At 40.1% G+C, this 14028-nt stretch overlaps 1 protein-coding gene across 1 annotated transcript in view; it reads left to right on the forward strand.

Moving 5' to 3' along the window:
- hck (HCK proto-oncogene, Src family tyrosine kinase) overlaps positions 1–13858 on the forward strand; it is a 20577-nt gene extending 6719 nt beyond the window's left edge. Inside the window, exons 2-13 of the mRNA XM_071473411.1 lie at positions 3030–3166; positions 4269–4302; positions 4975–5068; positions 5193–5288; positions 5547–5650; positions 6557–6706; positions 7608–7760; positions 7857–8039; positions 9007–9083; positions 9843–9996; positions 10301–10432; positions 11249–13858. Of these exons, the coding sequence (XP_071329512.1) occupies positions 3038–3166; positions 4269–4302; positions 4975–5068; positions 5193–5288; positions 5547–5650; positions 6557–6706; positions 7608–7760; positions 7857–8039; positions 9007–9083; positions 9843–9996; positions 10301–10432; positions 11249–11451 (1509 nt within the window). The 5' untranslated portion in view covers positions 3030–3037 and the 3' untranslated portion in view covers positions 11452–13858. The remainder of the gene's footprint in view (positions 1–3029; positions 3167–4268; positions 4303–4974; positions 5069–5192; positions 5289–5546; positions 5651–6556; positions 6707–7607; positions 7761–7856; positions 8040–9006; positions 9084–9842; positions 9997–10300; positions 10433–11248) is intronic.
- The last annotated feature ends 170 nt before the right edge of the window (positions 13859–14028 follow it).

Here is a 14028-nt window from a genome sequence, read left to right on the forward strand (position 1 = left end):
TCAATGTGCAGCAAGCAAAGCAGTGAAATGAGGGTCAGACTGTGCAAAGTGTAATATAATGAAAAATGATGGGAAATATCACGACATTCAATATTATCCAATATCGGCCCAAACATACTGTCACTGATATATCTGTAATCACCTGGTCCATCATCAGTCTGCCTCCAGCACATAGATGTAAAGATGTGTGTATAATACAGAATACATCATGTAACTAAGAACATGTTATTTCTGCTATTTCTGTTAGAAATAGTTGGTACCCAGTGTTTTATGAAAGAGGAAAGTAAATTTAACCTGCAGTTAAAGTCAGAATGAGCAATGAACTTCAACAATTACACTGAATCTATACTCTCATATAAATTCTACATGTGCTGGTGTTTTCATCCCTCAGTCAAATGAAACTGTACGTGACGAGCTTCCCGCACCAACATCTTATCCTGCAGCTTCACTAGCAGCTGACACTTTTCATTTGGATGTTTTTTGTCTTTGTCATGTGTTGTAACTGTTAACACACAGACTGAGACGAATCAATGACAGCTGCATTTTACAGCCACAAACAGTGTGTTACCATCAGCCTCCTGCTTTGTGTCACTTTGTGTTACTGAAGAGCTTTCAATAGAAATCACAAATGTCCAGAGAAACCTGTCTGTCCTTTGATGAGACGTGTGAAGAGGAACACGGTTCAGAGCAGAGAGAAAAAGGAAGCAAACACATCAGCACCACTTGAACTTCCTGTGTCTAAACGTTCAGATGAAACATTTTCCATTGCTAACCACTGCACTGGGTTTCACTTTGTGTTTTTCATAAACTCTGAGGTGAGCTTCTCCAGCTCCCCCACAACAAAACAGCCACCCCTTTACAAGCCAGTCAGATTTTTATCTGCTTCAGTGTCCACAGTCGATAACCAATAGATATCGAGCACTAGCCAACAGCTGAGTTTGTGGGTTAGACAGTGTAAAAAAACGTGTTAGTTTTAGGTGCCACTCGTGTCGTAGCTGCAGGCTAACGGCGGAGTGAGTGGATGAGCGAGGGTGAGGGAGCGACAGTGTGGCTGCTGTCAGGTGAGCTGAGCACTGCAGAGCTGGGTTTAGCATCTTACCGTTCCTGCCGCCATGTTTACTGTAGCCCACCGCTAAATCTGATCCCAGGCCGTCTTCTGAGTTGGTCTGTGCTCAGCCAATCAGAATGTGTTCTGATGAGCAGTGGGCGGTTACTTCTGCCTGTTAACAACATCTGACCAGGTGAGACAGGGACAGACAGAGGCCTCAGAGTGGGGGAAATCAAACCAGCACTATGTTGTTAACACCACTGTGTTTAATAGACACAGTTTAATAAACGGTGCAGATATAAATGTGATTGTTAAATCTGGGACCTTTAAAGTGTCAGACTGAGTGTAAACACTGCAGATCTTTATGACAGAACAGGAGCAGATGTTTTGTCGGTGCTGATGTTTCCTGTTGTTTGTGACTCGACATATCTGCTGTAGATATCAGTGGCAGCTCTGGTCATCCTGTGGTGATGAGTGACCTTTAAAGTTTTAGTGCATCCGTTTGCGTGCTAGAACGGTCTGGTGTTTAATGCTCATGATAAACATTACTTCCTTTGTTCAGTGCAATAATCTGCTTCTCTGAGCTGGAGAGAGATCAGTATAACGCTCCTCTGTCTGCTGCGTGTACGTGAGCCAACACAACTTCTATCTGTCCTCACAGTTCCCTCTTTGTTCTCCTCCTGTTAGACCTTGTTCCACATAACTGCGCGCACATTTACATGTAGATGCAGACACAAAATGATACAAAGAGCAAGCTAAGTATTCCCTAGATGTTACAGATGGATAAGGGGTTTGTGGGGAAATTATTTTTATTGCTACAGTTGCCACAGTGCTCATTCTACAGACACTTTCATAGGCCTCACATAACATCTTTAAAGATCCAAAGATGTAGAGATTGCAGGATCATCCAGCGTCCACATCCAGGAGGCTGACTGAGCCTGAGGCTTTGTTGTCTCCTCAGAGGCTCTAACAACATATTGTGATCTGCCATTTTCACTCTAACACCACCCAACATTAGACATGTTGAAATACATTTACAGTCACAGCCGAGTGAAAAGAGATAACGTCTCATTTAAAGTGTCACAGTTTTCAACACCAAGAGACCATCCCAACCTACATGTGGGATTAATGCGCAACAGCACAGGGTGCAGGATCACAGACGTCTTTATTCCATGATCACCCTCAAGTAGGTGAATGTAAATGAATAAATTAATCTACAAATAAGCAAATAAGTAGCACCCCGTGCTAATTATTCATAGCTGCTTAAAGGTTTTTATTAAAGGTTGGTTGATATTTTTTCTTTTCATTTAAAAAGTGGTTTGCTCCCCTGCTTTAGCATTTAGCACCTTTATAGCATTTTCAGATTCATGATGAACAGTTTAAAAAAATGTTTCACACATTTTTCTTGTCATTACCTGCTGCATATATTACCCACAATGCAACTCAACTGTTTATAGTTTGGTTGGAGATTTGAGTGTGTTTTACTTAGCTAACGTAGCCTTGAGCCATTTCTATTAAGAAAATTAATGATTATTACAAGTCATGTCTACATTACCAGGACATGACTAGTTTTGTTTTTACTCTTAGTCGTATGTGACACATCATATTTGATCAGCACAGTGTCCTCTGTAATATTCAGAAGTCATTTAATACATTAATTGTTTATTTATTAATTAGCCTAAAGAAACTAGTTGATAATCTGTTCATAGTCTTGATCTTTGGGCTTCAGGACCTGATCTAGAAATCCAACTGTGTTTTTTTTAATATTATAAAATTTCTTATTCCTACTGCACACTTTATGTTTATGTTCGGTCGTAAATGGGTGTGGCCCCTAATGCATCCCACTATCCTCTGAATAATTCAATTACTATAAGTCTTAGAGAACATGCCCAGACTATTACATTTAACATCACTATGGTCTTTTCCTGCTGGTAACCACGGCCCTGACGTCCTGCTGTTTCTCCTGTGTTGTCCTCTGCAGAAGGCACCATGGGCTGCGTCGGCTCAAAGAAGGAGCAGGAGCCTCTTGGCAAAGGGACGGGAAACGACGAGCTGCAGAACCGTGCGCAGACGGCCCACTACGTCAGAGACCCCACCACAGGAAACTCCAACAAAGCTGTAAGATAAAAGTCTTCATCATGTGGCAAACAACAACTTAACATGATGACATCACAAAGAGAAGTGATCATTGACACTGGATGATTTTACCTCTTCGTGTCTTGAATGTGAGGATGGGCCCAAACCAGACGCTGCTTTTTCATGAGGCCCACAACTCAAATGTTTTCAAAGATTAAACCGCTGGTTTAACCTTTGAAAATGTGCTGTTACTTCTCCATCTGAGAGGGCACTGGTAACTACAGCTGCAGATTTATGCAGTGGAGTAAAAATGGAAATATTACACACACACACTCACACACACACACACACAGAGACCTGTACAAGTGCCTGGATCTAAAAGAGGAAGATTAATGGTATGAAATGCAGAAACAGTGAAAGTGTGACAAGGTACAAAAGAGAGAACAGTTCCACTGGTCACAGTGGCAGGAGTCAGTTTTCCTGTGCTCTTCAGAGAGGACAGATGTGCACTGACAAACACTCTGAACACATCCCTGTGGCTCCATGTGAGTTTGCATACTGGCCAGACTTTGATCTGTGCCATGGGTAAAGTCACAGTGCTGCTGCGTGTTAAGTGCGGTTCCTCTGGCTACTGCTTCCTGTGTACTGCCTGTAACACCTCTTTCACCCTCAATGAAGAAAGAGGAAGTGACAGAGGCAGAACCGAGCACAGGCAGGGGACACATTGTCAAAAGTATTAAGCAACACCTAAGATGTGTAATCTCACAGATCTTTACAGTTACCGCCACTCCTCATTGGTTGTCTGGTGTCTACACAGCTCATCTTATTACACCTTTGCACTTATGTTGCACTTTGTTGGAAACAAACTGCTTCTGATGTAGAGAAAACCAAAAACCAAAAATCTGAACAAGAGATGACTGCCAACAACATCCTGATATTTAAAGTTGATATGATAGAGTCCTTCCTGCCTCTGTTCCCTTCAAATGTTTGTTTTTAGTGCAGCTCTTCAAGCTGAATTAATTTGAGCGATAAACGTGTGTGTGTGTGTATGTACAGTATATATACATACTGTCTGATATCCTGACAGAAGTGACCTCTTCTCTTTGCCTTTTAGCAACATGTGTCTGTGTCTTTCTCTCTACAGAGCAAAATGCCATCTAATGCAAACGCGTCAGACGGTGAGTTGCAATTTTCATTTACACTCTACTGTATTTAAACTAACACAGAGTGCATTGGACCTCCCGTGTTACAGTCAACAACTAATGAGCCACTGAGGTTCACTCAACTGCAGGTTTATTTCTAACCTCCCACCTTGTTCTGTCATCTGCACCATGAGTCACGTAAACAGTGTGATGTAGGTCAGTGCTGGTTAGACGCTGTCTGAAGCTCGACACAACATGTGAGAGAGAGGAAGGAGAGTCAGTGTGTGGGTAGAGAGCTGTAGCCCCCTCCCCACTCAGCCCTCAGTGTACAGAAGCCCTGCTGCTATTATTATCATTATTATCAGCTTACGAGGAAGTCAGTTAAAGTACAGGGAGCCCAGTGTTAGTGACATAGACAGTTGCGGTTCAGACTTGTGTATAAAAAACAACAACCTGCTCTCTCTCACTGAAAATCATGAAACACATCCTTTAAAATTTTGAAGACTGAGCTCAGTTCATCAGTTTTTGTTTTTTTTTACTAGAGAGCAGTTTTCACAAGCACAAAGATGTTTCTCCTTCATTTAGCCCTGTTTTCTCAGCATGTAGAGAGTAAACAGCTTCCACAAGATAACACAGAGGACACACATTTAACACTGTAGCAGGACCACATCTGTATAAACATGAGGCCCTCTGCTTTTCCTACCATAGGAGAGACTATTGCCATGGCACTGTACGACTACGAGGCCATTCATGACGGAGACCTTGGCTTCAAGAAGGGAGATAAACTCAGAATCTTAGAGGAGTAAGTAGGACATCATTTATTCTTTATTACCTCAGTTATCAGAGTAATAGAAGAAGAACATGGTTTATCATGTCTTTGCTGACAAGAAATATTCTCACCTGTTGTGTGTCTTTGTCGTCTGTAGATCGGGGGAGTGGTGGAGAGCTATGTTAATCAGTTCAGGTCAGGAAGGCTACATCCCCAGTAATTATGTAGCCAAGGACACACTGGAGGCCGAGGAGTAAGTACTGAGTAATACTGGGAGGCTGTCCAATCATCATCATCATCATCATCATCATCATCATTATTATTATTATTATTATTATGTTGTTGTTGTTGTTGTTGTTGTTGTTGTTAGTATGTTCTGTATTTACACGGTACATTTAGACTGTACAAGGGAACATGGCAGATGATGGCAGATGATGTGGAAAATGGCGGTGTGTGCAGGCAGAGCCGTTACAAGGTTTCTGTACTAACCAATCTGTTTCCTGTTGTTGAGGTGGTTCTTTAAGGGCGTGAGCAGGAAAGATGCTGAGAGGCAGCTGCTGGCCCCTGGGAACAAAGTGGGATCCTTCATGATCCGAGACAGCGAGACCACCAAGGGTGAGTAAAACAGATCATTTGTCCTTTAGTGGGGCGGTCCGAGTCGTCATATAGAGGAATGATCGACAGCAAAAATACCCTCCGAAAAATCGAGCAAATTAACATTGTTTTTTTTCTTTATCTCACATATTTAAAGACATTGGAAATCCAAACTAACAGCACTTCATACTGACGTTACCAGACTTTAATATACTCTCCTCAGTACTTTGTGTTAACGGTGGAAGAGATGAAAGTGTGATGTGTAATGTGAAAGATTACACATTACACAGCTCTCACAGCTCAAGACGTTTTCACCAGGAGCTGATGAGATTAAACCAGAGCTATTACCAGTGATAACATGTTGTGTTCATGTTGTGTCCCCAAATGGCCAAAAAGTACATTTTTGTTCATGAATTATTCATTTAAATGAAGCCTGAACACAGGCATAGTCCTCCAGTGAATACATCAGGTGGACAATTTAAAGGGAAACTTTACCAATTTTGACACATAAAGTTAAGTTTACTGGTGATGAGGATAATACTCAGCTTTGTTAAACTGTTTTAACTCTGTTTAACGTGACTTCACCTGCATTTTTCACAAACCCACAATACACAGGATCCAGTGTTTTCACAGTTTGACCCATATTAGAGACTAAAAGTCAGATTATTGTAGTTTGATGTGTGTACTCCAAATGTGTTATCATATTTGTTAAGTACAACACAGTGTCTCATGTTGGTCTGCAGGCAAGAAGAACCATCTTTGGGACACATCGGATACCGTTAGTTTGCTCACATAAAAACATTATGATTTTAAAATGTTGAATCATCTAAAAACACGAGGTGTCAGTGAAAAAAATCTGGCTTCAGCATCAGAGAAGTTTCCTCCGGGTCACTGGTTAACGACTGTTCTCATCCTGTTTCACCACAGGCAGCTACTCTCTGTCAGTGAGGGACAGCGACGTCCAGGCCGGTGACACAGTTAAACATTATAAGATCCGCACTCTGGACAACGGAGGTTTCTACATCTCTCCCCGCATCACCTTCAGCACACTGCAGGAGCTGGTCAGCCATTACAAGAGTGAGTCACCACTGTCACTTCAGACTGTTGTCACTCAATGATCTGAGCTCCTCGCTGCTCTGGGTTATTTCCTGTCTTCATTAGAGTCAAATCAAGCTTCATGTAGATCACACATTTCATGCAAACACTGCAATACAAGGTGTTTAACAGTAAACCAGTAAAACCAGAAACATGAACAAAAAAAGTGACATAAACTGATGATGTGAGGAGAAAATGATGAATCCAAAGTCAATGTAAGGGATTAGTTTTCTCACATGATGTAATGGTCTTACCACCACTAAACATAACGCTGGATGCACAGCACACTCTGCTGGCCGCCTCATCCTCTTGTGAAACATGATCAGGTATTAATCTTTCATTAGTCCTAACATCTGCATGAAAATGTTTTTCATTTATGTCAAACTGATTTTGAAGTGATTTGTGAAATCACAATATTTTCTCTGCAAATAAGAACAACATAGTTCTTATTCACAGTGTATAAAACTGTGTAAATAAATAAGAAATAAAGCTCAATGCTCCGAACTCTAGACATCACAGAAGCTAGCTCACTAGCTTTCATGTTCCGTTCCAGGTCATTTTTAATTTCTCCATGTTCTCTAAACACAAGGTATTTATACTGTGTCCATCATGTATGATGGAGAGGTACTGTACTGGGAAAGACATGACTGTAATGTTACATGTCACACAATAAACTGTATGTGCCTTGTGTTTAGACGACATGGAGAAACTTAAAATCACCTGAAGAAAAAGCAGCGGTACACTTCAGCCTCTTGTGGTCAGAATGAGTACTACAAGAACAAACATTTATATAAATTCTGATTAATAAAAAATCACTTGCCTTTCACAGCTATGAAATAGATAAACAAAATCAAGTCAATCCATTTTTTTTTCATTATTACAGAGCAGGGAGATGGTCTCTGCCAAACCCTGACCAACCCATGCCTGAGCCCGAAACCTGAGAAGCCATGGGAGAAAGACGCCTGGGAAATCCCAAGATCGTCCCTCAAACTGGAGAGGAGGCTCGGTGCTGGACAGTTTGGAGAAGTCTGGATGGGTGAGACAGATCTGGATCATTTTAAAATCCAGTTTTTTGATGGAGAAAGGAAGTGAGCAAGTCATTCTCTAATGCTAATTATTGTTCTGTTTTAAGCTACATACAATAAGCACACCAAGGTAGCAGTGAAGACCATGAAGCCTGGCAGCATGTCAGTTGAAGCCTTCATGATGGAGGCCAACCTGATGAAGACGTTGCAGCACGACAAACTGGTCCGACTCAACGCTGTGGTCACAAAGGAGGAGCCTATCTACATCATCACTGAGTTCATGGAGAAGGGTACGTATGTGTTAGTCTGTGCATGTGTGTGTGCACGTGTGAGTGTGTGTACACAGGTGCAGTGAGTCAGGGTCCATTTATACCAAAAACCTTCATTGTGAGGAAATCCTATAAAACATCTACAACATGTTACACTGACAAATTACAGTATTAAATAACAACATCCAATATTAAATGTCATACTAAAGCTCCATGTTTTAACTTCTCCTGTGGTTTTAAGGACCAAAAACCATCTCAGTGTAGTTTTACATCTCCTCTCTCAGGCTTCTCTCTGGAGCTCTAGTAACAACAGGTCAGTCAGCCAATCAGAGGAGAGGATCTGAGCCTTGCTGTTGTGACATCACAAAGTTCCAGAAGTCCTGACGGCTGGTTTTAAGGCTCAGTGTCTGAATACAGGCTGTGTGCATTTCTCTGTGGACTGAGGCTTTGATACTTTCACAGTATTAATATAGAACCTAGACCTGCTTTATAATCACAAACACATGGACATCTGCCTTTAGACTGGATGGAGCTTTAAGACAAAACTTGGGGAAAATCACAAGTCAGTATCAATCAATCAAACTTTATTTGTATAGCACTTTTCATACAGGTTAGTGCAGTTCAAAGTGCTTCACAGATGACTGATAAACTAAAAAGAAAATAAAATCAAGTAAGAAAGCTGACAATGAGATACAGAGGTACTTAAATACCAGGAGGTACTTTTGCATTTGGCAGGTGGTGGTCAGATTGTGGAGCAGCTCAATGAATCTGAAAAAACTGAAATTGTGATTTTATATAAATATGAATATATAATATATATATATATATATATATATATGTAAAATGAGTCAGCTGAACATCTGTTAAACTAAAAGTATTTAACCAATAAACTAAAGAGACAGGAAACATGAAATCTCAGTGCAGGTTTATTTCATTATTCATTTACTGTGTGTACCTGTGGTGATGTAAGATTTTCCCCTGCCTGCAGGAAGTTTATTAGACTTCTTAAAGAGTGACGAGGGAAACCGCGTCCAGCTCCCCAAGCTCATCGACTTCTCTGCCCAGGTGAGTCACCGTCCACCTGTCAAACCACATCCTCTGGTTGTCTGGTTGTTTCACGATGTGCTGTATTCAGTAATGTGTTTTAAGGATTGTGTTTAAAGTGAACTTGCGTTCACCATTTTAGTTGACTGTCTTAGCACGCTGACAGCTGCGAATTAGCCATAAACACAAAGTAGAGCTGAAGCTGAAAAGAATCTCAGTAGTTTTGGAAGAACTGTTGACTTGATGACACGTCCGAGGGCTATGTACCAAAGACACTGACATGTCTACATTATACATGTTGGTTGGTTGGTATCCACAGAGTCACGCTGACAACAACTATCTAGCTCCTTTTTTAGAAAATCTGCTAATGTTAATGAGTTTGTGAGTTAGCACCCTGCTGCATCAGGTGCTTCACGGCCAATACAAAAACACTGAGAGGGATGGAAAGAGGAAGAAGGTTAGATTTGCCTATTTTGATTCAATCCTACCATGACTGATTTGGTCATGTTAAGTTATTCATCAGATAGTCAGAGATATTGGTCTTATCTAGTGCTAACACAAAGGAGCTAAAGGCAGAGAGTACACGTGTGAATAAATCCTCACCTCACGCAGGTTATAGAAAAAGTCTGTTGCTGTTATTTCCAGCAGTAAAATTCACTGAAAGACAGTGAGCAGCTTAAAGAAAGTCTATTATACGAACAGTATGTCTCAGAGATGGAGGTGTCTGTTGTTCACGTAGACAGTGCTGATACTGTTTGTCACTGACTTATTTGTCTGCAGATCGCAGAGGGGATGGCCTACATTGAGCAGAGGAACTACATCCACAGAGACCTGAGAGCTGCCAACATCCTGGTCAATAAGGCTTTAGTCTGCAAAATCGCTGACTTCGGCCTCGCTCGCATCATCGAGGACAACGAGTACACGGCCAGGGAAGGTAGGACACAGTCACAGGTTGTACAGCCAGGTGACGTGGCTATACAGCAGCAGAAGTGATTAGGAAACTGGGGAACTGATGAAATGGGAGCAGCCACAGTTTCATCAGTTCAGGGGAAATTACTTTGTGTCAGACAGATGTCAGATTACAACAGCAGGGACTAAAATAGTAGTGCGAAGAGGGTTGCTGTGTGGCGAGCTAAATGAGCAGAGGACAGGAGTGAGAGCAGCAGGAAACTTCTCAGCAATGTCTCAATAACAACTTCAATATTAGTTCACATTTTGCAATTTTCCCCAAAAACCAGGAGCCAAATTCCCCATCAAATGGACGGCCCCTGAAGCCATCAACTACGGCTCCTTCACCATCAAATCTGACGTCTGGTCCTTTGGCATCTTGCTGACTGAGATTATCAGCTATGGACGCACACCATACCCTGGTAAGCGGATCACTCATCTCAGCTCTGATATAGCATTTGCATATCATTTCACTTTCATTACACAACAGTCCCTAAACTCTGCCCATTGAGTGGTCACATGACTCTGTGAGGCAGAATTGAAGCAGACTCCCCGTGTAGGTGGGTGGGTGTGGGTGTGTAGCAGGCATGCTAACATCTGCTAAATTAGCAGTAAACACATAGCGATACTGGACCAATTAAAATGTGGACATGATGAAGACGTTAGAGGAAGAGCCAGAGCATCTCCAAAGTTAACCGATACACTAATGTAGAATATGTCCATATATTACATTTCCATATAAGAAATATATGTACATATAAAATAAAAACATATGTAAAAATTACACCTAATTAACAACTAATAGGTATCAGAATGATTTTTATATATTGGCATATTTTACATAATTACTGTATAAATCCTCCCACAGTCTGTCAGTATATGTTGATGTTAGAATGTGAAGAGACATGATTAAAATCAATAAGACATTAATAAGAAAAATATAAACACATAAAAACATATATATATGTGTGTGTGAGTGTGTGTTATATATGTTATGTATGTTATAATAATATATCTCCTTATAGGTGACCTATATGGCAGCATCACTCTTGATATAGGGACATATTTATTATTTGATATATGTCACTCTCATGGTAGCACTAGAGAAAAAGTCAGGGGATCACCGAAGTCAAAGGGATTCATCCTCTAGGAGCCATGACTGTGCACAAAGTTTCACTGCAGGCCATCCAATAGTTGTAGAGTAGTTATAGAGTACCTCATGTACTCTTTGTTTTCAGGGATGACCAACCCAGAAGTGATCCGCTCCCTGGAGAAGGGCTACCGAATGCAGCGCCTGGACAACTGTCCCACCGAACTCTATGAAATCATGCTGGAGTGTTGGAAGAACAAGCCAGAGGACCGTCCCACCTTCGAATACCTGCAGAGCGTCCTGGAGGATTTCTACACAGCCACAGAGAGCCAGTACCAGCAGCAGCCATGAGACTGAACATCCACAGACACCTTTTCTGTTACAATATTGTTCCATTGATGCTTAGCAGCAAGTCCAGTTTCTACACACAGCAGTGCAGTTCAGAGAGCTATAGTCTCTCTCTCCTTCTCATTCACACACCATGTATACTAACACGGGACTGTACAAAAATTATTGGGGAGGGTTGAAACGTCTGTTTTATTTTTCATGATGCTAGACCCTATCTAACATTTTTATTGGGCCTTTCTCCCTTTGAATCAGAACTTTTTAAAGTAATACAACCACAGTCGAGACCACAGTGGAGAGCAAAATATAAATACAACATACACATCAAATATTTTTATTGATATTATTAATATTATGACAACACAATCCTACCTCATACTTAGGTCGGGGGCACAGCACAACAGAGACTGTAAGATGATGTTCTGAAGGTTTGATCATTGGTTATGTGGCCACAGCTGCATCATCTTCATAAAACTGACCATTAATGATTTGGCAGCCTTGTAAATCAGCAGTGATTAGTGCATGATATGTACAGACAGATATATGTGTGTGTTTGTTACTTATGCAGTCTCTAATACAAAAAGTGACCCACAAAAGAATGCTTCACATAATTTATTTTTACTTTTGTTGTTCTCTTTTTGTTTTAGAACACATAATTTAGAATTTCTCCAAGGGATAAATAGAGTATTTTATCTATTTTATCTATATATCTATATAATGTGGATCACTGTATTGTGAGATAAAGCTGCATATAATTATGCACAGAAAACATGTGACCTGACAGTCAGTACACATCTCTATGTCGATATAATTGCAGGTAACAGGTCAGTTGCATTACTGAGTTTTGTAGGTGACGACTCTTTTCTAGACATATAAGTAAAATTAGTGAAGGGTCTTGGATAAGCCCTGCCAGTGCACAGGTAAGGACAGCACAGCTGAGATACAGCACTTTATGAAGGGAAAGCTGAAATAAAACAAACCTTGAGGAAAAAAGCATGCCGCCACAGAGGTGTTTAAAATTCTGACTGCTTTTTCCTAAAGTAAAAACATGCTGAACCCATTTTTCTGCTCTCACTTGCCTTATAATTTTAGTACAGTCCCTAACTCTCCAACAATTCTACTGTCCAGTACATGCTACTGTTAAGCAGGACTATCTCACACACAAAATATTATTTTACACAGTACAAAGATTCACAGACAAACAGGTGTAGGTCACGTGAAGGAAGTGACAGTAAAAAGATTCAGTTATGCTCCAGCACACAGTGTGCATCCATCATAATATCTGTAATGTTCAGCTCTGATAAAACTGTGTTGATGTCAATGGTTCAGCAACAAGCTGGTAAATGTACAGTGTTTTACATTGTGGAAAAAAGTGGCTACTGTAGACTTTACAAAGTGCGAGACAAATGGCTGATTATGCTTAAATGCTTAAATCCCCTATTTATATTCCATCAATGTTTCCAATATGCTGTGGGTTGTTTCAATGTTACTCCTTTATAGTGCCTTTTGCAGTGGTTTTTTTTTCGGACTAAACATTTATATCTTCCATATGCTCTGTATATACAGATACATAACAGAAAGTATTTAGGAATAGAGTCTTTAATATGGAGCCACATTAACTAATAATCCTTGTTGATTCTTTTCACCCACTAAATGTTATATTAAATGTTAATGTTATGCATATATACAAGGGGTGTAATGATTCTCCAAATGATGAGGGGGTTAAGTTAATTAAAGTTTTATCACAGGCGTGATCACTGGATCATGATTGGACCAAAAGCCACATGACACACAAAGTTGGACTAATATTAATACAGAAACATATTATATAACTATAACAACTTTAAATAGAATAATAATTTTGTGATTTACTTGTGCTATTGTGTTAATTGTGACATCAAAAAAGAGTATTGGTAAATTAGAACTGTAATGAGAGCTCAACAGGGAGCACCTGCAGCAGTGGGGGTGGGTGGGCTACACATGAGATTGTTCATTGCACCTCTCATACATTCATTTCACATCTTTTGGCCTTCTTTTCTCTGTTTGGAAAAATAATTTATGTGTGCAAATGGTACCGTTCTGAACATCGTTGCATCTTGAATGTAATGAGATTTCCGAAAGTAAATGCTTTTTCTATCCTTTTTCTTTTTTCTTTTTTTTTTTAGTGAAGATCTCATGACAGCTATTTTTAATCATCCATTTAGAGAGAAGTGTGAGCAATAATATGTGTGTTTTGCTTTGACGCACTTTCATAAAGAGCTGGTGACAATATTGAATCAATGCCCAGGATTGTACATGTACATTCAAAAGGTGTACTTTCCTTCATCAATATGAATCCCTGTGCATATTTTATTACACGCTTTATTCAGTGCAACTGTAATGAAAATTTTCAAATAAATTGTTTTACAAACAATTATTGATCCAAATGTGTATTTACATAAGAAAATGTCATACTGAATGTGTTTTTTACACATTAAGTTAATGTTTGCTTGTGGGTATGTACTGCATCAATGAAGGTCGAGGCAAATTCTAGTCATGATTGTAAACAAATATTATTCAAAGGAGGATAAGACAGAAAACTGC

This window comes from Trachinotus anak, unplaced genomic scaffold, assembly GCF_046630095.1.
Source record: "Trachinotus anak isolate AG129_WGS33_773 ecotype Australia unplaced genomic scaffold, CSIRO_AGI_Tana_v1 ptg000051l, whole genome shotgun sequence".
In the NCBI taxonomy this organism is placed as follows: domain Eukaryota; kingdom Metazoa; phylum Chordata; class Actinopteri; order Carangiformes; family Carangidae; genus Trachinotus; species Trachinotus anak.